Source organism: Elgaria multicarinata, chromosome 4 (genome assembly GCF_023053635.1).
Source record: "Elgaria multicarinata webbii isolate HBS135686 ecotype San Diego chromosome 4, rElgMul1.1.pri, whole genome shotgun sequence".
Classification (NCBI taxonomy): Eukaryota; Metazoa; Chordata; class Lepidosauria; order Squamata; family Anguidae; genus Elgaria; species Elgaria multicarinata.
Window position 1 is genome coordinate 23229564 of NC_086174.1, and position 26365 is coordinate 23255928.

Below are 26365 nucleotides of genomic sequence, written 5' to 3' on the forward strand. Positions count from 1 at the left end.
CTGGGCTGCCTTCCATAGTTCAGGTCAATTCAAAGGATGTTGTTGAAAAACCTTCACTGGCTTCCATTTTGGTTTAGGATGCAATTAAATGAGCTTCTCTTGACCTCTAAATACTACTACTACTACTACTACTACTACTACTACATTTATTTCTTACCCGCCTCTCCCTATGGATCGAGGCAGGGAACAACATTAGTACAAGAATCAACACATCTTAAAAATTCTTGATTTCACATTCATCTGGGTAGGCCTGCCGGAAAAGGCTAGTCTTCAATGCTGTCTTAAAATCACAGAGAGAGTTAATTTTACGAATCTCCTCCAGCAGGCTGTTCCACAATCTGGGGGCAACAGAAGAAAAGGTCCTCTGGGTAACAGATGCCAGCCTAGTTTTGGCTGACTGAAGTAAGTCCTCCCCAGAGGACCTGAGTGTGTGGGGCGGACTGTATGGGAGAAGGAGATCCTGCAGGTAACCAGGACCCAAACCATGTAGGGCTTTAAAGGTAATGACCAACACTTTGTACTTTGTCTGGAAACTAACTGGCTGCCAATGGAGTGATTTTAATGTTGGGGTAATACGCTCACCCCTAGATGTACGGGTGACCAACCTGGCTGCCATATTTTGAACTAGTTGAAGTTTCTGAACTAGGTACAATGCTAGCCCTATGTACAGCGCATTCCAGAAGTTGAGCCTTGAGGTTACCAGCACATGCACTACTGTCTTTAGGTTTTCCAACTCTAGGAAAGGTCACAGCTGGCACAACAGCTGAAGCTGATAGTAGGCACTCCTGGCTGTCGCATCTATCTGGGCTGTCATTTGGATCCAGCAGCACCCCCAAACTGCACACACAGTCTTTCAGGGGGAGTGTAGCCCCATCCATAACTGGTTGACACACCTCCAAACCTAGGTCAGAGCCCTTGACAGCAAGCACCTCTGTCTTGGCCTGGGACCAGGGTTAGTTGAAGGACCTTGGCCCTCACATGAACCTAAATGTGTACATTGTGATCATCAGCTGAAGCTTTAACCAGGTATCCCCAACACCCAGGACAGGCCATTCTCTATTATGCCACCCATATTATGGAATGCCCACCCAGATGTGGTCATCTGAGGTAGGCTTTCCTAGGAGAATAGACGAAATACATTGGCAGTAGGAGACGGCCAGTGGATCGTACTTGATTTTGTTCTATAGTGTCATAAGAACATAAGAAGAGCCCTGATGGATCAAGCCAAGGGTCCATCTAGTCCAGCATTCTGTTCACACAGTGGCCACCCAGCTGCCTGTGAGAAACCCACAAGTAGGACGTAAGTGCAATAGCACCCTCTTGCTCACGTTCCCCAGCAACTGGGGTCAAATGTCAGTGACTCACCTGAGCTAGTGTTTAACTCTGGGGGCCATGAACTGGGATGGCAATGTCAAATAGCCTATTTCCAGCTTGACTGCTGGCGGCTTCAAAGATTGCTTGGTCAACCAGTAAGACACGTTGCTGTGTTAAACATTCTCCTACCCTCTAACACAGAGCCCACATCTTTTATTCTGGACACCTTTCTCTTCTTTGCCTGCCTCAGTGATTGCATTTCCACTTAACACTCAACTCTGTCCAGAGATCTGTTGGCTCAGCTCCCACTCGTGAAGGGGCAGATACTCGATCTTCATCTCAAAGTCCACAAAGACGGCAGTGTGAAAAGTTATGGCATCCTGCTCTTGTGGGACACAAAAAGATCTATAGGGGTCCCTTCCTCTGGTATCTCAACCCCTCCAAGCAAACGAGCCTCTTGGCAAAGATGAACTTTGAAGGTCTCCTGCGGGAGGCCGGTGGCTTTGGCAAGTTCCAGGTCTTAACGTTGCTCCTGCTCTGCCTTTCGCGGATCTTCCTCCCCTTGCATTTCCTCCTGCACAACTTCCTGGCGGCCATTCCACCTCACCACTGTGCCATCCCGCATCAAGACCAATTTGCCAATCTCACCGAGGAAGAGGTGCTCCTCATCAGCATCCCAAGGGATCTGGAAGACGCTTTCAGCTCCTGTGAGATGTTCTCTGAGCCTCAGTTTCATCTGCTGCTTAATTCCACCCAGGAGTCGCCCAACGCCACATCTGTCCAGAGATGCCAGCACGGATGGGTCTATGACCAGTCCCAGTTCACGGCCACAATAGCCACCCAGGTGAGCTTTCCGCCTTTCACCTTCCCTTCAGTTCTGGGACTATTTGAAAATGCAGTTAAGGGGAGCGATAGGTTGTTGAGGAACTGAGAAGAGACAGAGAACTATGAGTATTGCTTATCCTTGCCCCCCACCCCATCTTTTCTTCCAAGGTGCTCAGAGCAGCTCAGGTGTGCTTCTTTGGTAATCTCTGATCCAGTCATTGCTCAGGGTGGCCTTTGGCCTTCCCCACCATGATGCCCTCCAGATGTTTTGGGTGGCAACCCTCATCATTCCTGACCATTGGCTATGCTGGCTGGAGCTGATGGGAGCTGAACTCCAAAACATCTGGAGAGCCTGAGGTTGTGGAACACTGCTCTACCCAATAAACCAGTGTAAACAATGACCATCACACAGGGAAGAGAATCCAGTTGAGGAAGCCTGGCTTACCCCCTTAAGCCTCAGTCCCAGATGAGAAGGTGAGACTACTTATGCCCATGTTCCTTCAACCCTTTCCTTGCCTCTTTGCTGCTCTCTCTGTCGATTTCCCCATTGCTAATTTTAAATTGTAAGCTCCTTGGGATCAGAGACCTGTCTGTTTTTTTTGCCTATGTAACTCTGTAAGGTGTCATACACATGGTGGTGCTTTCTCTCTTACCTTTGTAAGCTGAGAGCCTTTTTAGCTAAAGGGCAGGATAAAAATGCAACAAATAAATAAATCTGCAGCTGCAGCAACAATAACTGTATCATGTACCTTCAGACCATTCTTTGACTGTCCAGTGTGTTTGCAATGGAAACAGGATTTTACTACCTGTTGGGTTCAATACAATCTGCAGTGTAGGAAAGTGGATGCATGAAATAACGTATATTTTTGAGTGACCAGAGACTGGGTGTGGTAGCCCAAATGTTTAAATAAAGATACTTTGGGGATGAATGCTCTCCTACAATTATTTTCACCTCTGGCTTATACTTCAGATTTGTAGATTGGTGGGAAACTGGTTTAAACTTTCAAAGTTTTCGCCAAAACGTCCTGGCAATAGTAATTTTTGGATGACATTGAGAATTTGTAGTTAAAAGCAAAATGTGAAAAGGAAAAATGAAAAAAAAAAAGAACAGAAAATTACATGCACAGAAATGACAATATTCCATCTAGTACAACATTATTATTGTTATTTTTAAAAAGGGGGAGTAGATTATGCCTAAATTTCAAGAAAAGCAGACCAAATATCCATATATTTATCCACTGGCGAGTGGCGCCTATATACCACCTGTTCAAATATTGATCGTATGGTTAGGTCCTCAGTCCATTGCATTAAGGGAAGTGAAATTTTAATCTTCCAATGTTGTAATAACAGTCTTTTGGTGTCAGAAGGACTTGGAAAATCCATTTGTGCCAACTATGTGTTAACTTCCAAGAACCCAGTAAATAGTTTAGGAATTAGAGATATTATTAATTTTTAGTTACAGATATCATTTTGGGGGTGGGTAGATAGAGGAACATGCTTTCTGCTTGGAGGATGTGCGTGCTGAGCGTTATAAAAATAATAATAGTGATCTGAAGATGATTCATTAAAAGTATGTGGGGTAAGAATGAATGGAGAGAGAAAACAGGATGGGAAGTCAAGGATGGAAGGAACCGGAGTGACAAAACAGAGGAGGCAGAGAGGGAGGGAAGAAAGGAGCCACGTCAGAGCAGGAAGAGGAGGCGTGTGAGGACTCTGGGGTTTATTCTCAACCTTTCCTAGTGGGCCTTGTATTGGCTTTCACATCTCTCCTTGGCCTTGCTCTTCTATATCAAGCTTCTCTCCTTTATCTACGTTGGAGTGATAAAACTCTTTCAGCTGAATTCGATTTCGAAGGCCCTCTTCAGGGGCCAAATTCCAGTGGTGGACAGGGCTAAAGGATACCTGAGAGAGTGCCTTCTCCCTTACCAACCTGCCCGGTCCCTGAGGTCATCCGAGGGCCTGCTCCTGGTGGTTCCACCTAGATCCATCCTCCGATTGGAATCCACCAGGGGATGAGCCTTCAGCGTGGTGGCGCCCCTCCTGTGGAATTCCCTGCCTCTGGAGGTCAGGCAGGCGCCAACCTTGTACTCCTTTCGGCGCCTCCTGAAAACATCTTTATTCCAAGAAGCCTTTCTCTAACATGCAGCCTTGGATTACTGTTATTGCTTCTTTTAAATTTTGTTTTAACTGATTTTATTCTGTTTTTATTTTCATTTTACATTGTACACCGCTCCGAAATTTTTCAATGGGGAGCGGTATATAAATATTCTAAATAAATAAATAAATAAATAAAATGCATGGGGCCGAAGGCAAAAGGGGATTTGGCCAAAAATGCCAACGTAATTTAGCTAAAAGCTCTTACTGCCAGTAATGAAGGAGAGGCACTTCAACGTTTTAGAATGGGGAGAAAATAACGCAAAAGCCGGGAAACCATTTAACAATCTGCAGTCAGGGGGAAAGGGCACATGGCCCTGTGGGGAATGCCTTGAAGGGCTGGATTTGGCCCATTGGCCTGAGGTTCAACACCCTTTATCTAATGGAGGCTGGTGGCTCCGATTTCAGTGGGGCTGCGAATCCATTCTGAGTTTCAGTCACAACCAGCCAGAACTCTAAAGGAGCTTTGCAGAGTGCTGAACCCCACAAAAAATAGGTCCAGCAGCTTGGATAGCTCCTTTAGAGTTCTGGCTGGTTGTGACTGAAACCCAGGATGGATTCGCAGCCCCACTGAAATCAGAGCCACCAGCCTCCACCTCCCTGAACTATATGATTCTCCTTGGAACATTTCTTCCATATGCATAAGACAAGCTCTGCTGCATCAGACCAAAGGCCTGTCTGGCCCAGAGTCCCACAGAGGCCAAACCAAATGCCTCTGCAAATGTTCAAAGCAAACACAGGGGCTACAGCCCTCACCTGCTATTGTTCCTCAGCAACACGCACTGAGGTATGTTCCCTCTGATCCTGGAGACAGCATTTAGCCCTCATAACTAGAAGCCATAGATAGCCTTATTCTCTGTGAACTTTCCTTCTAAAACCTCCTAAATTGGTGGCTGTATCTTTGGGTACTTATCTTCTAGTAAAACCCAAGCTTACCCACTTTAGTCCTCACCGACATGGCTTTTCCTTTATTGATCCATAGAACTGGGAAGTCCTTCAGTCTGACGCCAGGTCCTCATGACTCCAGGATCAGAGGCAATAGGCTGGGGAACATGGGCAGTAAGGTGCTGCTGCACTCAGGTCCTGCTTGTGGGTTTCTAAAAACATGAAAAACATTAACGTTGTACGGTTAAAACCGGCTTCCTGCAGTGTTGAATCCTGATGCAAAGTTTGGATGCAATCGATCAAATGGTATTGAAGCAGTATATTTCGATTTGCTGCTTTCTTTTGTTCAAGATGGCTGTCAAAATTTTCACAATGCCTAATCCATCCCAATTACAGGTAGAACAAATCCTAAAAGTTTCATGACAATCAGATGTATGGTTTTTGAGTCCATCGAGGACGTACAAACAAACACTTTCTTTCATTTACATAGATAAATTGGCATATGCAAATTGTATGCAAAGTCTCCTCTTTTGGGGGTGATGTAGTTCCTATTTTTTTGTCAATTCGTAAGTGGCCACCCTTTGGTGCTTTTTAGTCCATTGCATAATAATAATAATAATAATAATAATAATAATAATAATAATAATAAGCATGCTGCTGAATCTATCTAATCCAGAATCCTTTTTCACCCAGTGACCAATTAGATGCTTATGGGAATCCTATAAGCAAGTATGATGGCTTCCTCTGATGTCACCCTGCACCGGCAACTGGGGGTATCCTCCATGACTTTGTCTCATGTACAGTGGAGGCTAGTGCCTTTGTTGTTGGTGGGGCAGTGAATCAGCTCCAGGTTTCACTCAGAACCAGCCAGAACTGTAAAGGAGCTATTCAAGGTGCTTTTGACTGGTTCTGACTGAAACTTGGAGTGGATACACTGCCCCAGTGACATCAGAGTCTCCAGCCTCCACTGCATGTACATAAGCCGGTGGCCTTCACCATATCAAACACTTCTCAGCACGTTAACTTAGTGTTATGCTGCCCCAGACGCCTTAGTCAACCTCCTGAAGCTGTTTGAGAGTTAATGTTTCATCTTTTGATGAGCAGGTTCTTCCCTGCAACAGGAAGTTCTCTGGGGGAAAGAAACAACCAGATGGCTCAACCAAGTTGAAAATCCTCATACTAACATATCTACAGATTGTTGACTGGGGCTGGTTACAGGGAGCATACAACTCCCCTGTTAAAACAGCACCACTCTTCCAGTCTGTTTCCGGGCTCAATTCAAAGTACTGGTTATCTCCTATAAAGCCCTATACGGCTCGGGTCCAGGTTATCTGAAAGACCGTATTCTCCCATATGAGCCTGCCCGTGCTCTGAGATCTTCTGGGGAGGTCTTTCTCTTAGTCCCACCAACATCCCAGGCACGCCTGATGGGTATGTGGGAGAGGGCCTTCTCGGTGGCTGCTCCAAGGCTCTGGAACTCCCTTCCCAGGGAGGCTAGGCTGGCTCCATCATCGGAGGCAGGAAAAAATGTTTTTCTTCCAGCAGGCTTTTGGAAATATTGTATTGGATTTTATTTTATTTTAATTTTATGTAAATTCATATTTATATATTTTAATTATACATGTTTTAATCTTGTAAACCACCTTGAGTCCCAGAACTGGGGAAAAAGCGGCCAATAAATAATAATAATAATAATAATAATAATAATAATAATAATAATAATGATGCTACTTTAAATTCTAAAAATGGAGGTGGCATTTTAAGAATACAATACAAGCAATTAATACTTGGGCAGTCCCAGCTCTGGTTTACTTATTGGGTATAATTATGGGGCTAATGCTGATTTGAATGAGCTTGATAGCCAGTAAGGTGTAGGAGAGCCAGTGTGGTGTAGTGTTGAACTGGGAGTCGGGTGATCCGGGTTCTAGTCCCTACTCGGCCATGGAAACCCACTGGGTGACTTTGGGCCGGTCACTGAATCTCAGCCCAGTCTACCTCACAGGGCTGTTGTTGTGAGGATAAAAACGGAGAGGATGATTATGTATGCTGTCTTAAGTTCCTTGGAGTAAAAAAGGTGGACTATAAATGCAATATACTCTGTATTCAGGAGCTGAGTTCTGGGTGGGCCCAGCCTCCATGTTAAGTTTCAAGAATGGGCCCAGCCCCAGCCTTCCTCAACCTGGGGCGCTCCAGATGTGTTGGACTGCATCTCCCAGAATGCCCCAGCCAGCTGCTGGCTGGGGCATTCTGGGAGATGCAGTCCAACACATCTGGAGCGCCCCAGGTTGAGGAAGGCTGGCCCAGCCTATCTAGCTGTTATTAAATTGGGGTCTCAGAGTTTAATCTTTTTCTTGTGTTTCTTGGAAAACAACAGAAATGTTTAGAAAACCACATTTCAGATTTTTAAAGACTTTTAAAGAATCAAAATATTACACACATACACACACAGCGGCAAAGTTTCACGGCAAAGTTCGGAACGCAATCATCCAAATTTAACATTGCTCAGAGAACTATTGCTGTTGGGCCACTGATCAATAGGATTGATTAATTAATTATTTTGAGAGAAGGAGAGGACTTTAGTCATAGGCCCTTTCTACACCTAAGGGTTATCCCAGGAAAATGGAGGGATCATCCCTGCGTGCTCCCGGGATCCCCTGTGTGGCATTTGGATGCACAGGAATGATCTCGGGACGATCCCGGGCTATAGGGCTGGTGTAGACGTGCCCTAAGTGTTGCTCTGGCTCTTTTGTTCCAGTGGGACTTGGTTTGTGAGCAAAGAGGGATGAATCAAGCAACAGCTACTTTCTTCTTCATCGGAGTCATGCTTGGGGCCGTGACCTTTGGTTATCTCTCAGACAGGTAATTCCATTTGACTCCTTTGTTATTTTAGTCTTTTGTACTATCTTTAGATGATAGACACGTCTTCTTTTCTTCTTCTAATGCCATAGATTTGACCGTCACAACCTTTCCTATGTCCCACGATTGCAATAGTGGGTGGTTGTCAAATCTGGCCAAGGCTGTCTGAACTCGTTCTCGTGCTTTCCTACATTTCACAGAAGAAAATAGGGATATTGTTGCGTGTTTGTTAACACCCCTATTTTCATACCAAGTATCGCTGTTTGAGATCTCTGCACTTATACACCCCTTGTTGACGCCAAGATTTTTATCTGTCTGCTGGTCATTTTTTCTGTAGAAAAGGAACAGGCAATTGAAGGTGGTCCAACCCCACCCTTCTGTGAGTGCTGAAAATAAAAATAAAAATTCTACCTTCTCCACTACCATTGTCACGAACTCCTAGGTATGTGTCAATGGGCCCCAATGACTGTCAGTGCACTCCAATACTGCTATAAAGCAGTAGTGTGGCTGCTTTCATAGTGGAATATCCTGCTTGGTGTAGATGAGCCCTAAGTGGCAGTGAAGTAAGGCAAATGGTGGCGGGGAGTAGTTCACCCCCAAGGTTCAGACACAAGTTCTCTTTGCAGGACTTTTTCTTTTAAAAACTATCCTTAATTTCTGCCAGTCACACTTTTGTTAATGGCAGAATAATAGGCCAGCCCATTTTAATAATAATAATAATAATAATAATAATAATAATAATAATAATAATAATAATCCTGTTCCATTGGCAACACTCATTGCATAATAAAAACTAGGGATGTGCTCCGCTTCTAGTCGGACCGGCGAATTAGAAGCGGAGCGGGGGGCTTCGCCTGCCCTTAAGGCGGAGGCGAAGAGGATTGGGGGGCCGGCGGAGCGTGGCGAAGAGAATCGAGGTGAAGGCGGATCCTTCGCCTCGATCTGGAGCTCCGCTGGAAAGGTAAGTGGGGTTTACCGGGCCCTGCCGCTGTCACTGTTGCCCATGCGGCGACAGCGGCAGGGCCTGGTAAAAAAACCCCTCCTCTCCCTTACCTGCGTCCATCCGCGGTCCGTCGGCTTCTTCAATTGAGCCCGCGGTTCAACCAGGAAATCTAGACTTCCTGGTTGAACCGCGGGCTCAATTGAAGAAGCCGACGGACCGCGGATGGAGGCAGGTAAGGCCCCCTGGTCCCTTACCGGGCTCTGCCGCCGTCGCCGCACGGGCGGCGACACCGGCAGGGCCTGGTAACCCCCCCGCCCTCCTCTCCTGGCCTTACCTGGCGCCACTCCCCTCCACTGCGGAGCTCCGATTCGGAGCTGCAAGGTGGTTTGTCTCCATCTATGCTCAAAGAGTACATTTGTACATTAACTCAACACTTGCTAGCCCCGTAACATTCTCCAGTGATCTCTCCTTTCAAGGGAAGCCAAACCCTGGTGAGTAGGGGTGTGCACAGACCCCCCGCTCCGCTTCACTTCCAGATCCACGATTTGCGGATCGGGCCGCTCCGCCCCACCCCAGCTCCGCCTATGTCCACTCCGCTCCGCTCGGAGCTCCGGATCCGGATCGGAGCTCCGTTCCCCCCCCATAGGCTTGCATTAATCTAAAAAAGTATACAACTTTTTTTCTGTTAAAGTTAGAAACCTCAAGTTTGGCACTATGACACCTCATGGAGGTATACACATGCACGCCAAGACTCAAGGCAGTCCCATCATCCCCTGATTTTTGGGGAATTTATGAAAACCGGGCACCCCATTCACACCCCTTTCCATAGCTCCGTCAATTTGCACGTTAAAAATCTCAAACTCGCCACCATGAAAGCTTATCCAGGGATACATATGCACGCCAAGGCTCAAGGCAGTCCCATCATCCCCTGATTTTTGGGGAATTTATGAAAACCGGGCACCCCATTCACACCCCTTTCCATAGCTCCGTCAATTTGCACGTTAAAAATCTCAAACTCACCACCATGAAAGCTTATCCAGGGATACATATGCACGCCAAGACTCAAGGCAGTCCCATCATTCCCTGATTTTGGGGGAATTTATGAAAACCGGGCACCCCATTCACACCCCTTTCCATAGCTACGTCAATTTGCACGTTAAAAATCTCAAACTCACCACCATGAAAACTTATCCAGGGATACATACGCACGCCAAGACTCAAGGCAGTCCTATCATCCCCTGATTTTTGGGGAATTTATGAAAACCGGGCACCCCATTCACACCCCTTTCCATAGCTCCGTCAATTTGCACTTTAGAAACCTCAAACTCGCCACCATGATAGCTTGTCCAGGGATACATATGCACACCAAGACTCAAGGCAGTCCAGCGGCAGAGCCCAGTAAAGGACCAAGGGAGAGGGGGACCTTACCTGCCTCCGTCCGCGGTCCGTCGCCGTCTTCAATTGAGCCCGCGGTTCCACTAGGAAGTCTGGGCCGCTTGAAGACGCTGACGGACCACGGACGGAGGCAGGCAAGGGAGAGGAGGGCGGGGAGGGGGGTTACCGGGCCCTGCCGCCGTCGCTGCATGGGCGACAGCGGCAGGGCCCGGTAAACCCCACTTACCTTTCTGGCGGAGCTCCGGATCGAGGCGAAGGATCCGCCTTCACCTCGATCCTCTTCGCCACGCTCCGCCGGCCCCCCAATCCTCTTCGCCTCCGCCTTAAGGGCAGGCGAAGCCCCCCGCTCCGCTCCTGCTTCTCCGGTCCGATTAGAAGCGGAGCACATCCCTACTGGTGAGCACTGGCCCTGCAGCTTCTCACTCTTCGGGGGACATGAGGAGCAACAATACATTCATAGCCATGAAAGATCAGCTTTAACCCCACCTTGGTGGGTGCATGTGGCTGTCACAGCACATTCTTGTTGCAAGCAAGTGCCTGTAAGAGCATCCATATCCTAACCTGACTGGGCCGATTGTCTGGTTTGCGTTACAGTACAGGATGGGTGCAGTGCCACAGGAAGCAAAGGAACAAGTCAAATCAAAGTAGGCACTAACCTTATACATCCTATGACCCCATTTTGTAATGTGCATATTCCTGGGTGCCTGGATACTACAGGAGTGTAATATTTGTTCCTAAATAAATAACCTTAAAGAAAAGTAATAACCTTAAAGAATTTTTTTAGAAAATGATGTATAGGTGGCATATGCCACCAGCGAAATTGGCTAAAATGTATAAAGGGGCATCAGGATTGTGCTGGAATTGTGAAGAGCAGGAAGGAACCTTCTACCACGCATGGTGGACCTGTAAAGAAGCAAAAACTTTCAGGATACAAATTCATTCTGTAATCCAAAAAATCCTAACAATTAATATCCAACTGAAACCAGAATACTTTCTTTTGGGATTTATGGATGAGCAGATGAAAAAGATGAAAAAGATGGATGAGCAGATGAAAAAGGGGACTATATTTTTATATATGACCACAGCAGCAAGATTACTATATGTTGTGCGGACTTTATACTGTTAGTTTTACCCTACCCTGTGCCTGTTGGCATTCTCTTCCCCTCCTTATTGTTTTACTATGATTTTATTAGATTGTAAGCCTATGCGGCAGGGCCTTGCTATTTACTGTTTTACTCTGTACAGCACCATGTACATTGATGGTGCTATATAAATAAATAAATAATAATAATAATAATAATAATAATAATAATAATATATGCCCAAAGATGGAAGGGCAAACTAGTGCCCACAACAGAGGAACGGCTACTGAAGATGTTTGAGCTAGCGGAGATGGCGAAACTCACGGCAATTATGAGAGAAAAATCGACTTTAAGATTTATAATTGAATGGGAACCTTTTGTAAACTTTATGAAGGGACGAGAAAAAGATGACTTGTACATCTGTGGATTCAACCAATAATGTAGAAAATGTTAAGAGAGAAATTAGAGATTTGGATTTGACAGTGACAGAGTAAGAAAATATATCAACATTGTTACATACTTTTGCTGGGGGGAATATTGGAAGAACATTTTATTTTTGTGTTGTTTGTTTGTTTTTGCTTTGTTTGATTTCTGTGTGTGTGTGCTTATATGTATTATTCTTTGCGCTGTAGTGTTTTTTATTTACTGGTGTTTGGAAACAATAAAAAAGATTAATCCTCATAAATAACTCCTGCGGTGGAATTTTTCTCTTATGTGTATATCTGGGATGCTCAATGTTTTCAGCCCCAACGGCCATCTGTGAATCTGGCTTTGGAATTGGAGGCCACACATTTCCACACAGCCAGATTGACACACACATAGTTGCACACACATTCATGTAAACACGCACATGCACTTGCAGCCCAGGCACGTGTGTGCACTCTCTCTCACACATGCACACATGATACACACACTCCGGCAATCTTGAACAGATCGCTCTTCCATCGCTGCTAGGAGCGGCAGGGAAAAAGTGATCTGTATGAGGATCTTGAAGGAGGATCTTCCAGGAAGCCATTCCTTAATGACCAGCCACGGTTCACTGTACATTTTGCTTCTTTTAAAATCTATTTAAAGTGTTTTATTCTGTTTTTATTTTATTTTCTCTTGGACACCGCTCCGAAATTTTCAGTGGGGAGCAGTATATAAATATTGTAAATAAATAAATAAAATAAATCTTGAAGGAGGGAGCAGAGAATACAGAATTCAGTAGCAGTGGGAGAGTCAGGGTGCCCTTGGGGGCCACAGTAAAGTCCTTGGGACCCCTCAGGCTGTGCACCCCTGGCATGGCGTATATGACCACAGGCCACTTCCAAAGCCAGCAATACTGTGTTGTTCTCACCTGTGGTAGTAACTTACTGTTATGTATTGCTTTGGGGTCAAGCATCACTGTTGCTCACCCAGGTGCTCCACACTTCTTTTGAAAAAAATGTTAAAGACAGGCTACTTCCTCTGAAATGGCCAATTGCTCTCTTTGTGCCCCATGGTAAGGATCTAGCTGGCAGCCTGCAACGCTATCTTTTGTTGCGTAAGTAACATTTCCTCTCCGGTGCGGCAGGTTTGGCAGGAAACGCATGCTCCTGGTGTCGTACGTGTGCACCCTGATCTTCGGAATCATGAGTTCAGCTTCCGTCACATACACTATGCTGGTGGTCACACGGACCCTGACAGGGATGGCTATCTGTGGCCTCTCCCTCATCGTAGTGCCTCTGGGTAAGCGCCGAAGCGTTTCAAGCTAGGCCTTTGAGTCCTTAAAGAGAGTCGGGTTTAGGAGTAGCGCAAAGGTCAGCTGCTATAGGAGGCGACAGTGGCGGCTCCAAGTTCCTGAAGGCCTTTGAGCAAGGAACACTCAATGGTCCCCTTCCCTCAGTGGCTCCACCTTCTGCTCCTCCATGGCCTCCTTACACTGCTGCCCCTGCCCCTCATTCTCACCATCATCATAGTCTGGGCCAGAGCAAGAGGCAGGTGGACAAGCAGGTTACAGTAGTGAAGAGGAAGATGAACTTCAGGGGAATGCCGTCAGTGGGCCCCTGCTGGGCCGTGGGTCCTTGACAGGTGCCCAGTCATGCCTCCCCTTGATCATAGAATCATAGAATAGTAGAGTTGGAAGGGTCCTATGAGGCCATCAAGTCCAACCCCCTGCTCGATGCAGGAATCCACCTTAAGGCATCCCTGACAGATGGTTGTCCAGCTGCCCCTTGAATGCCTCTAGTGTGGGAGAGCCCACAACCTCCCTAGGTCATTGGGTCCATTGTCATACTGCTCTAACAGTTAGGAAGTTTTTCCTGATGTCCAGCCGGAATCTGGCTTCCTGTAACTTGAGCCCATTATTTTGTGTCCTGCACTCTGGGAGGATCAAGAAGAGATCCTGGCTCTCCTCTGTGTGACAACCTTTCAAGTATATAGAATCATGATGCCGGCCTTGGTAGTGGATGCTTAGATGAAGGCATGTCAGGTATGTCTCTGTCATTCAGTGTACCACACAGGATCTAGGTCTGGGCAGTTCAGGAAGTCATCAGGTTGGTGGTGTGCCTTTGTGTCTGTGTGTCGGCTGAGCTCTGTTTCTGTGTTCCAGGCATGGAATGGGTGGACATACAACACCGTACAGTATCTGGGATCATGACCAGCGTTTTCTGGAGTTTGGGGAATATGCTTCTTGCTCTGATCGCCTACCTGGTGCGGGACTGGCGTTGGCTGCTGCTGGCCGTCACTCTGCCTTGTGCAGTGGGCGTTGTCTCCATGTGGTGGGTGACAATCACACGGCATGCTTGTGCGTTAGGGAGGGAAGCATCACAGAACCAACTTGGATCAAGCGGAGGCTGGTGGCTCTAATGTCAGAAGGGTCACGAATCCACTCTGGGTTCCAGCCAGAACCAACCAGTATGCCAACGGAGCTATCCAAAGAGCTGAGCCCTATCCCCCAAATGGGTTCAGCACCTTGGATAAATCTTTTAGAGTTCTGACTGGTTCTTACTGAAACCCAGGGCTGATTCACAGCCCCACAGACATCGGAGCCACCAGCCTCCACTGCTTAAATGGGAGGAAATAGCCAGCTTACAGTGAGTTCTGGCCATATCATCCCATCATGACATGGTTGTTTATTTACATGTGTTTAGTTAAATGCCTCATAAAATAAATTTCTCAAGGCATTTTACAACAACAAGCCACCACTGCTGCTGTTGCTGTATTAAAATAAACAATACTTGGATAGGGAGCAGTATAGAAATATTGCAAATAAAATAAAATAAAATAAATAAAATAAACAATATAAAACTAATAGATGTGCCAAAACAGCAATTTTTTTTTAAAAAAACTAGTTTTAATAGGTAAAATCAGATTTACAGAATGAAGGGAAACGTGAAGAAGAATTTCTGAGATTACCTTAAAATATGGGAAGATATATATTGAAAGAGAAGTTCCATGACAGACCGAGGTCCTAAGCCATGCAGAGCTTTATGAGTCAAAAACAGCCTGGATACAAAGACCTTAACCTGGATTTAGGGAAATCCAATAGCACACGAAGGCTTCGCCATCACGGTTTTAGTGAAGGGGCTTTAAAATACCAGTTTGCTGACTGCTAATCTCACCCAGCCTCATTTGTGAAGAAATGGATGGCACATTAACGCCTGTGTGATTGAGTGAGGAACGGCTCCTTCTCCCTCAAGAGCATTACACAACAGCATCTGAGGGAACTGAGGGCATCCAGCGGCATCAGCCGAGGGCAAACTCTTTGGCTTGCCGCATGCATCCTGGAGAAGACCAGGGGAATCAGTACACATTAAGAGAAGCACGTTAATCATTGCCCAGCATATTTGATATAAACTGGAATTAGTGATCCAGCAGTTTGTGCACAATGTGGATCCCGAACAGTCTGGCTTCTTGTATAAATGGTGCCACAATAATGGTTTGCCAAGAGCTTTATCAATGTCAGGTTTTATCGATGTCAGGTTGAACTAAAGCCTGTGTTACAGGTAGGAAGACGGTGGGCTGCAGTTTCCACAATTGCTGCGGCTAAGTTAAATAAGCCACGGTGGGTTGCAGCATGTGCTTGAATAGACTCTCTCTCCCCCATAATACTAGAACCCAGGATCATCCCATGATGCTGATTGGTGAGAGATTCAAGACAGATAAAGTTACGTGACCATATGAAAAGGAGGACAGGGTTCCTTTATTTTTAACAGTTGCATAGAAAAGGGGATTTCAGCAGGTGTCATTTGTATATATGGAGAACCTGGTGAAATTCCCTCTTCATTACAATAGTTAAAGCTGCAGGAGCTATACTACAGTGACCATATTTAAGAGAGGGCAGGGCTCCTGCAGCTTTAACTGTTGTGATGAAGAGGAAATTTCACCAGGTTCTCCATATATACAAATGACATCTGCTAAAATTCCCTTTTCAATACAACTCTTAAAGATACAGGAGCCCTGTCCTCCTTTTTATATGGTCACCCTAGATAAAGGAAGGACTTCTTCACGCAGCACATAGTTAAACTATGGAATTCGCTACCACAAGATGTAGTGACGGCCACCAATTTGTATGGTTTGAAAAGGGGGGTAGATAAATTCCTGTGGAAGAGAAGGCTATCAATGTCTACTAGTCCTAATGGCTATAGGCTACCTCCATTATGAAAGGCCATATGCCTGTCTACACCAGTTGCTGGGGAACATGGGTGGGAGTGTGCATAGGAAGCTGTTGGCCATTTTGTGAACCGAAAGCTGAACTAGGTGGACCCTTGGCCTGATCCCACAGGGCTCTTATGTTCTTATGTTCATCCTCACCCAAGGGTTGGGAATCCTCTCTGAGCTCCGGTCATGTCAATATCTCAGCTCCCAGTGTTTCTTTTATTTAAAGTAATCAGAATAAAGTTATATGCATCTACAATACATCTACCATGCAGTTTGGTCCTCATAAATACGCACTTAGCAGTGGGACTCTTGGGAAACCCATTCTGTGATCCAGGATATTTTCACATGATCAAGCAAAGCATCTGCAAACACATTTTTCTGCTTTGTGCTGATGGTCGGTGGTGTAGTGCAGCATGGGCTCACAGGGAGACAGCACAAGCACTTTTTTAAAAAAAATTAGCGGGGACTCTGGTATCATCTGCCACTCTTCTCAGAATTTCCGGTTCTCTCTGAACATACCTGTAATCCTTACAGGACATGGGGTAGAGGGTGGGAGGATAACATTTTGCAACAATAATATATTGTTCCCTATTGCATTATAAAGTATTTTGGGGTCGCTTGGTCTTGAATGGCAATTAAGACCCAAAAGGTCTGGTCCTGGTGGTGATGCAAACTGCTAGAACTGGCTTGTTGATATGGATCAACAGGGCTGCCTGACATTTTGAACGCTCCCTGGTGGTGTGGCAATGTGGCCTGTCACGAGGAGCCCCTGCACTTCAAAACTGACCACTGCACCATTGCTTCTTGTGGTTGTAATTGGCCAGCTCAGCTGGCTAACGTATCTACTGTTATACCCATATTGTTGTGCTATACACTCACTTAAATAGCCTTAGGCAAGGCATTCTCAATCATTTTTAGTTCCTTCCTTCCGCCCTGAAACATGGAGGCAATAATTCCAACTATTCTTAAAGGGTTACTGTTGGGATTACAAGAAGGTGCCTTGAAGTCTTAAATTGGTTGCGTAAATGCTGCTGCTGCTGATGTCAGTGGGGCAGACCTAAGGAGTTTTCAAACCAAGCCTGCTTTCTCACCCTCTTTAATAGGTGGGTCTCAGAATCTGCCCGGTGGCTGTTGGCCAAAGGGAAGCTCAAGCAAGCTCATAGAGAGTTACAACGCTGTGCTGTAATGAATGGGAGAAAGGAGTTTGCTACCAAGATAAACACTGAGGTGAGTCAAGGCATCAGGGTCTAGGAACAAAGCGATGGTCCTGATATGACATCCCCATGATGGGAGATGTGTTGTATTAGGGTGACCATTTAAGAACATAAGAAGAGCCCTGCTGGATCAGACCAAGGGTCCATCTAGTCCAGCATTCGGTTCACACAGTGGCCACCCAGCCATCGGCCAGGGACCAATAAAGCAGGACATGGTGCACCTTCCCACCCATATTCCCCAGCAACTGGTGCACACAGGCGTACTGCCTCGGATACTGGAGATAGCACACAACCATCAGGGCTAGTAGCCATTGCGAGCCTTCTCCTCCAGGAATTTATCCAACCCCCTTTTAAAGCCATCCAAATTGGGGGCCATCACTATACCTTGTAGTAGTGAGTTCCGTAATTTAACTATGCACTGTGTGAAAAAGTACTTCCTTTTATTTGTCCTGAATCTCCCAACAATCAGCTTCATGGGATGACTCTGGGTTCAAGTATTTTGAGAAATGGAGAAAAGTATCTCCCTATCCACATTCTCCACACCATGCATAATTCTGTACACCTCTATCATGTCTCCCCTTAGCCTCCCCAGCCCCTTAATCATTTTAGTTGCCTTTTTCTGCACTTTTTCCAGCTCTACAATATCTTTTTTTAGGTGTGGTGACCAGAATTGTACACAGTATTCTAAGTGTGGTCGCACCATAGATTTGTAGAAAGGCAGTACGATACTGGCTGTTTCATTCTCAATTCCTTTTCTTATAATGCCTAACATGGAGTTTGCCTTCTTTACAGCGGCCACACACTGGGTGGACATTTGGAAAGGAGGACAGGGCTCCTGTATCTTTAACAGTTGCGTAGAAAAGGGAATTTCAGCAGGTGTCGCTGGTATGCATGCAGCACCTGATGAAACTCCCTCTTCATCACAACAGTTAAAAGTACAGGAGCTATTCTAGAATGACCAGATACAAAAGAGGGCAGGGCTCCTGCAGCTTTAACTATTGTGATGAAGAGGGAATTTCACCAGGTGCTGCATGCATACAAATGACACCTGCTGAAATTTCCTTTTCAATGCAACTGTTAAAGATACAGGAGCCCTGCCCTCCTTTCCATATGGTCACCCTAGTTGTATTCCTATTTAAAGTCCAGTAATTATTTTAGAATTTCACATCGATGCATATTAATCAGCACACACACATTTTAACGCAAATCCATGCCCTCTTTTGGGGTGATGGGATTCCTCTTTTTTGCCAATCTATTAGTGGCCACCCTAAACTCCAGCTTTCTGTTCCTCAGATGTTGGGCAAGATGGCAGTGGCAGAGAAGTCCGATGGGAATTATTCCTACATCACCCTTTTCCGAACATCGATGCTGAGAAAGATCTCCTTTTGCATGGGAGCTGTGTGGTGAGACGCATCTCTCTTCTTTTCCCCACATTCATGGGCTTCCGGAGTCTGGGCTTCCTCTGCCCAGAGTTGTCAAACACCTTTTGGCCTGAAATGGCCAAATTCCATTTTGGAGAAGCTCTTTGGGGGGGGGGGCATCATACCAACAGCGGGTGAAGCTAATGGCGAAAGGGGCGGGAGATAGTTTAGCTTGAAGTGCTCACTGTCAGTCATTAAGCCTTAGAAGAGGCATTTCAACCTTTTAGGGCGAGGGGGGAAATAGCACAAAAGTCAGGAAAGCACCAAGCAATCCTTGGTCAGGGAAAAGGGGTGGGGCTGAAGGAATGGCATGTGGCCATCTAGGGAAACCCCGGAGGGCCAGATTAAGACCCTGGGCAGGCTGGATTTGGCTCCAGGATTTGAGGTTCTGCACCTCTGTTCAGTGCCATCTCCAGGTTTTGGAGGGTCCTCTGGCAAGACCTCCTCAAGGAGTCTAACTTCTCACTGCTATTGTCCCCAGTTGCTCTTGATCCTTATTTCTCCTCGTTGCTACCCCCTGCTTGTTTGATGGTCAGAGAGCCAGTGAGGCAGGAGTCGGCCCCGGCATCTCCTGCTCCTCCTTCTCACTGCAACTGAGTGAGGAGCAGGTGAATGAGCAGGTTGTAAAGGTGAAGAGGAGGAAGAACTTCAGTGGAATCTCAGCAGTGGGCCCCTGTTGGGGTGTGGGCCGTGGGCACGTGCCCAACCATGCCTACCTTGACGCTGCCCCTGATTTATCTCCCTGCCTTTCAGGTTTGGAGTGGCCTTTTCCTACTACGGCATGAGCATGAACATCACCGGCTTTGGCCTGGGAATGTACATGACCCAGTTTGTCTTTGGGATCATTGAGATTCCTGCCAAGTATATTGTGTTTGTCGTGGTGAATCGATTTGGACGAAGGCAGAGCCAGGCCTGGTCCCTCATCATAACAGGGCTATGTATAGGAGCTAACATTGTCATCCCAGCATGTAAGTAGCTTAATTTTATTTTGTATATCTATATTGTTTTTCCTCTTTCTGAAAGAACGGCATTATGAGCAAAGAAAATTAACTGCAAGTAAGCAGTTCATTCAATAGAAGGATATGAGGAGCTACTTTACATTGGCCCTGTTCAGACAACACACGAAGCCACGGTGGTTAAGCATTTTGAGCTAAACTTTGGGCCTGTTCAGATGACACTTCAGGCTCTGTGGTTAGTGAAACTGTGGTTCTCTGGGGTTAGCCCTAATCACAAGCCGTGCTGTTGCACAAAACACTTTAAACCACGGTTAGAGCGGCTAACCCTGCTGCAGACGGTCCGACTGTGATTAGCGAGTGAGCAGGGTTTAGTAAAATGCATTGCACAAGGCACTTTAAAGCCTGCTGCTTAACCAAAAGCCTTCACCAGCAGGGTTTAAGGTGTCTTCTGAAAAGGCCCATTATGGCATAGTGGGTCGTGAGAACCATGACATTGGGGCTGTTCACAAGAAGCCTTAAAACCTGCTGGTCGACCACAGACCCACAAGCGGGACACAGTGCAACAGCACCCCTCCTCTCCGGAGAGTGGTGTGGCCCAGAGGGGGACAGGTAAGCAAAGGGGCATGGCAACATTGGCGACAGAAACCCAGAAACGAGAGGAAAGGCTCATTTCTGGAATGGGATAGCTTAGTGGAGCTTCCTTTTGCAAGCTCTGCTGATCTTCCTTGTTCCAGAAATGACTGTTCCAGCTCATTTCTAATTGCTACACAACCCATGAGATACCCGTTTTGCTAGTGGTGAGTCCTGCTAGTAGGCAGGCAGAATTGGCTACTGCCCATTATTTTTATTTTGGCAACTGCCAGATATAAAATATAAAACTTCAAGCTGTCACCACAGTCAAATACTAAGCACCACTGCATGTTATTTATCAAATAATGTCAGATAAAAGCCTGGGCATATCAATAACCAAACACTATCAGATGTCAGACAGTGCTGTACAGCCAAGAACTGTCAAATATGATCAAATATCGCCGATCAAATATTGAACTCAAATGTCACTGTATGTCACATACAGGTATCAAATATTTAGTGACTGTTCAGCAAATGTTCAGGGAATATACTTAGCATCAAAATTCCCTGAGGAGAATTTTGGGGAATGAATTTGCAGAATTCCAGAAATTGCTCACATTGATCATTTGAATTCAGTTAATTCAAATGACAATTAACATTAATGCCAATTTAACAAATCGGACATAAATATTCAATTTCTAGATCAGTATTTATTCAAGTCAGGTGTTTAAAAAATCTAGACATGTACAGCTATTAATATTTCAATATTTGTCCAAGTCGTTTCTTAATCAAATACGATGAATATTTGGAAAGAAGAATTTGGAAGGAAGGATTCATTCCACCTATGCTGGCAAGGACACCAACTTTATTGCACATCCTCGAATTTGTGTACCTTGTGAATCATTACTGAGCCAGATCAAAATAATGTTTGAGTGACTTAGGAGAGATTTTAAAAGAAAAAGCCAGACGTTTTCTGAGTCAATTCCCTTCCTGCCAAGTTTCATGCCTTGCTGCACATGATCCACATGAGCAGTGGAGGCTGGTGGCTCTGATTTAGGTGGGGCTGTGATTCCAATCTGACTTTCCGTCAGAACCAACCCAAATTGTAAAGGATCTATCTAAGGTGTTGAACCGTTTTGGGTCTAGGTTTGGTCTTCTTGGACAGCTGCTTTAGAGTTCTGGCTGGTTCTGACTGAAACCCAGAAGGGAATCACAGCCCCACCGAAATGAGAGACACCAGTCACCAATACATATGAGCAAGATGTGTCAAGACATGTTCCCCCCACCCCCCCAGTGGAAGCTATAGAATGGGCAAAACTTTTTCCTTTCCTTCTGGAGCTCACTATATGGCCAACTTCTGTTTGAAGTTACAAGGGCTCCCTGGCCTAGCAGGTACACATTCTACACTAGCCCTCCCAAACCTGGTGCCCTCCAAATATTTTGGACTTCAAGTCCCATCTTCCTCATCCAGCAGGACCAATGGCCAGGAATTGGTGTAGTCCAAAGCATCCAGAGGGCCCCAGGTTAGGGAAACCTGTTCTACACTGTAGCCAAACCCGTTTGCTAAATTGGATTCTGGGTGTGAAAAAGGATAGAAATAGGATTAAAGAATAAACAGACCCAACACCCAGTTCCTGAAGCTGCTCACCCAGCAATAATTATGTACTGGACTGGACTGCATGTGCAGCCCTGGCCAATGATTGACATTGATCAGTTTTGACGGTACAAAATCTTGGAGGTGAGAGGACTAACCCTACAGGACACGGAATAACGGGCTCAAGTTAAAGGAAGCCAGATTCCAGCTGGACATCAGGAAAAACTTCCTGACTGTTAGAGCAGTGCGATGGTGGAACCAGTTACCTAGGGAGGTTGTGGGCTCTCCCACACTAGAGGCATTCAAGAGGCAGCTGGACAACCATCTGTCAGGGATGCTTTAGGGTGGATTCCTGCATTGAGCAGGGGGTTGGACTAGATGGCCTTGTAGGCCCCTTCCAACTCTGCTATTCTATGATTCTATGATACACTCTATGTCCTTCTGAGTAAGTGATGAGTATAGGGGTCAAGTCACAGTTGCTGGGACAGGAGTCCTTATACTGGAATCTGTGCTTCCCAGGAACCTTTGTAACATCATAAGTGGTCTGGGCCACAACAGCACTGCAAAATATATTTTGGGCTGGCCATGATGATAATGATGTTGATGATTTATTACATTTTATATACCTCCCCATAGCCGAAGCTCTCTGGGCAGTTTACAAAGATTAACAGACTGAACATTAAAAATCAATATACAAAATTTAAAACCATAAAAACAGCTAAAATTTAAAACAATTTTTAAATACTCAGCCATGCCAAAGCTAGTTCTGGAGTCAGTTAAAACTCAACATATGCTGTTAAATGACTGGGAGAAAAGAAAAGTCTTGACCTGGCGCTGAAAATATAACAATGTTGGCACCTGGCGGGTCTCACTGGGGAGATCATTCCATAATTGGGGGGCCACCACAGAAATGACCCTCTCCCTTGTTGCCATCCTCCGAGCTTCCCTCGGAGTAGGGACGCGGAGGAGGACCTTAGATGATGACCGTAGTGTATGGATAGGTTCATGTCGGGAGAGGTGTTCCGTCGGGTTTTGTGTCCCAAGCTGTGTAAGGCTTTATAGGTTAAAACCAGCACCTTGAATCAGGCTTGGAAATGTACAGGCAGCCAATGCAAGCAGGCCAGAGTTGGTCTTATATGTTCGAACCTACTGGTTCCTGTTACCAATATGGCCGCTGCGTTTTACACAAGCTGCAGCTTCTGAGCTGTCTTCAAAGGCAGCCCCACGTAGAGCTCCATCACACGTGGGAAAACATACTCCCTACTGTCGCTTCTCCACTCCTGGTTTCGTTACTTCCTGTTTCAAAACAGGAAGTAAACAACGAGCACGAGGCCCATTCAGTAAGGTGCTTTAATCCCGCTGTTTCTCCTGCACACAGCAGGAGAGAGCAACACCTTCCGGTTTTAAAAATATTTTGGACTTTCTGGGGGGGTTCTTGTGGCACAAGGAAGGTGTGCGGGAGGCAGACGATGTCATGTGAGGGACCTGTGAAAAATCTGTGAGGGCCCAGTAATGAGTGTGCAATAAAACACGCATCGGATGGAGCTTGTAGAGTGCATTGTACTGTTAACATTGGTACTGTTAACATTGGTTATACCTATTGTACATGCAGATGCTTTTACGGCACCCTGCTTATGTGTAGCGATGTGTGGATTGGGAACCAGCCGCTTTCCCTGTGGTGCAGCTGGTTGGGGACAATGGGAATTGTAGTCCAATTACATCTGGGAGAACCAAGGTTGGGAAAGACTTGCAGGCTGTTTCACTCTCCCAAGTATGCCCTGTTTCTCCTCCCAGCACTGGGGACGATGCGCTCGGTGGTTGCGATCATGGGCAAAGGATTCTCTGAAGCGGCTTTCACCATGGTCTTCTTGTACACCTCAGAGCTCTACCCCACCGTCCTCAGGTAAGAGGGAGATCCCTTTGAGCTGATAAATAACTGAGCTGGTAATAAAAGGCAGCTTGTAACTCGCCATGTGGAACGGTGGGCGGAGTTGACTAACCCAACCAGCAGGGTTTTTCTTATGTTTGTTCTAGCTCCTAGCCCCCGCTTCCCCAACCTGGTGCCCTAAAGATGTGTTTGCTGGCTGGGAATTATTGGAGTTGCAGACCAAAACATCTGGGGAGCACCAGGTTGGGGTACACTATTCTAGCCTGTGCTACTCCCAAATAAATACATTCTACGAATTTGCTTTTCTACAACATTTACCAAAACGTAGGACTGCAGTGCTGAATGGACTGGCCAGCTAGATTCAAGCCACCTAAAGTGCCATTTTCTTGGTGGACAGGTGGGGTACAAATCAAATAAATAAATAATGTTGATAATTATTGATGAATCAATTAGAACCCCTTTTGATTCCAAGTGATTACTTTTACTCCTATATAAGCTTAATTGCGACATGAGAACATAAGAAGAGCCCTGCTGGATCAGACCAAGGGTCCATCTAGTCCAGCACTCTGTTCACTCAATGGCCAACCAGCCATCGGCCAGGGATGAACAAGCAGGACATGGTGCAACAGCACCCTCCCATCCATGTTCCCCAGCAACTGGTGCACACAGATACTGCCTCAGATACTGGAGGTAGCACATAGCCATCAGGGCTAGTAGCCATGGATCGCCTTCGCCTCCAGGAATTTATCCAACCGCCTTTTAAAGCCATCCAAATTGGTGCCCATCACCACATCTTGAGGTAGTGAGTTCCATAATTTAACCGTGCGCTGTTAGTTATACATTACTAAATCAATGATTCAACTAACATTACTTTATTCGGGTGATGGCTCTGTTAAAAATTAAAACAATTTAGTACACTATAATGATAAAATCGTCAATAATATCAATTTGGAGGCAGCGAGCCTTTCCATATGAGATTCTGGGGAACATGAGCTGGAGGGTGCTGTTCTGCTCACATCCTGCTTGTCAGCTTCCCATGGCACCGAACTGGCCACAGTGGGAACACAACACTGTCCTAGGTAGGCCCTGCCCACTCTGTCGCTGCTACCCACTCTGCAGGTCTCCTCAGAGTGAGCCTAGACTGCAGGAAATATCCAGGGACACCCCTCCTCCCACAATACCTGACTCTAAAGAACGACCCCTCAGAGCCAGGCACTTGGGTGTGGCCGCCACCTCTCTGAAGAGCTGAGCTAGCAACTTTTCAGGCCAACACGGATTTTCAGAGAGCTCAGCCATCCTGCAGGGCAGGCGGTGGCAGAGGCAATGTGGAAGATAGAGGGGGGAGTGTAGGATGGCAAGATGGAGACAGATGTGGTGGGCAAGGGGGAAGGAGGAGGGGAGCCGTGGCTATGGTGCCTGGCGGCACTGCGTGTGCTTTTCCGCCTCAGGCAGTGGGAGTGTTTGTGCCGGCACTGCAAGACCTCCTTTGAACACCTCTTTGCCTTGTTTCTAGACAGAATGGGCAGGGATACTGCGCCTTCATGGGACGTCTAGGTGGATCGGTGGCTCCTCTCATCTTTCTCCTGGACAGCGTGTGGAAGCCTCTGCCCCAAGTGACGTACTGTGTCATGGCAGTTCTTTGCGGCTCAACAGCCTTCTTCCTTCCCGAGACGTTAGCTGCCCAGCTTCCGGAGACCATAGAGGATGTGGAAAAGCAAAGGTGAGACCAGGTGGGAGAGCTCCTTTAGGGTTCAGACTGGTTCTGACTGAAACCCGGAGTGGATTCATTGCCCCACTGACAACGGAGCCACCAGCCTTAACTTAGTACAGTTAATGAAAAGGGAAGTTGGCTCAGGGTAAACTTCAGTATAAATTAAATAGAAACAGGTCTCACCATAGAGGGGAAGACGGTGACCAGAATAATTATGTATCTGCTCAGTTGGGGTGCTAACGGCTGACGGGCAACTTCAAGCCCCCTAATTTCCCTTCTGATGGTTTCCCCGCCCCCATTTTAAACCAGACTTTCAGTAGGCTGCCCTTTAAATACAGGACACCTTCAAATAGAGTACAGTAGTAGGACTCCTGGGGGGGATCTACACTACTGCTTTAAAGCGCTTTAAAGCGCTTTATAACAGTTTTGACAACTGTTGGGGCCCAGGACACACTGCATATACAGTTTTCAAAATGTTTTCAAAGTGCTTTAAAGCGCTTTAAAAACAGTAGTGTAGATACCCCCCTGGCCATCCTATTTTAGATTCTGAATTTAGTGGCCTTATGAGGGTTCCGTGCTCTTGGAAAAATAATGGTGGGAATCCCCTGCTATTTAATTTGCCTTCAGTCCATTTCCCATGGCGGGAAGCGCCCACAGTCTTTCCCTCTGCTCTTTCACTGCAGCTCAAAAAGCAAGAAACGGCTGCGTGGAGATGTGGCAGAAGTCGTTCCTCTGCAGTCGTTACAGAAGGGACCTGCTGAGTGATGGATGCTGCTGGCTACGGGGGTGGAGGAGCAGGGGCTGCAGAAGGGAGGGGGGATCAGGGAGCATGTAGGGCCGGCTGAGCACAAGCTCAGATCTTGTTCCACATTAAAGTGAACAGCGCACGCAGCCTCCCCTGGCCTCATTCCTCAGCTTGGTTGGTGGGACTCCT

General features: G+C 46.3%; 1 protein-coding gene across 1 annotated transcript; it reads left to right on the forward strand.

The window, feature by feature from the left end:
- Nucleotides 1-1780: 1780 nt before the first annotated feature.
- On the forward strand, nucleotides 1781-26196 carry LOC134398139 (solute carrier family 22 member 7-like). The gene is made up of 10 exons (XM_063125383.1): nucleotides 1781-2158; nucleotides 7934-8037; nucleotides 13010-13164; nucleotides 14027-14195; nucleotides 17181-17304; nucleotides 18585-18694; nucleotides 19466-19680; nucleotides 23627-23735; nucleotides 25234-25440; nucleotides 26115-26196. The coding sequence occupies exons 1-10, from the start codon at nucleotides 1781-1783 to the stop codon at nucleotides 26194-26196; spliced, it is 1653 nt and encodes a 550-aa protein (XP_062981453.1).
- The last annotated feature ends 169 nt before the right edge of the window (nucleotides 26197-26365 follow it).

What these genes read in the sequence shown, in the direction of transcription:
- LOC134398139 (XM_063125383.1), top strand. Translation starts at nt 1,781, where the DNA reads ATGAACTTTGAAGGTCTCCTGCGGGAGGCCGGTGGCTTTGGCAAGTTC. An exon ending in CGGCCACAATAGCCACCCAG is followed by an intron (nt 2,159 to 7,933) that starts GTGAGCTTTCCG and finishes CTTTTGTTCCAG; the next exon opens with TGGGACTTGGTTTGTGAGCA. An exon ending in TTTTGCATGGGAGCTGTGTG is followed by an intron (nt 18,695 to 19,465) that starts GTGAGACGCATC and finishes CCTGCCTTTCAG; the next exon opens with GTTTGGAGTGGCCTTTTCCT.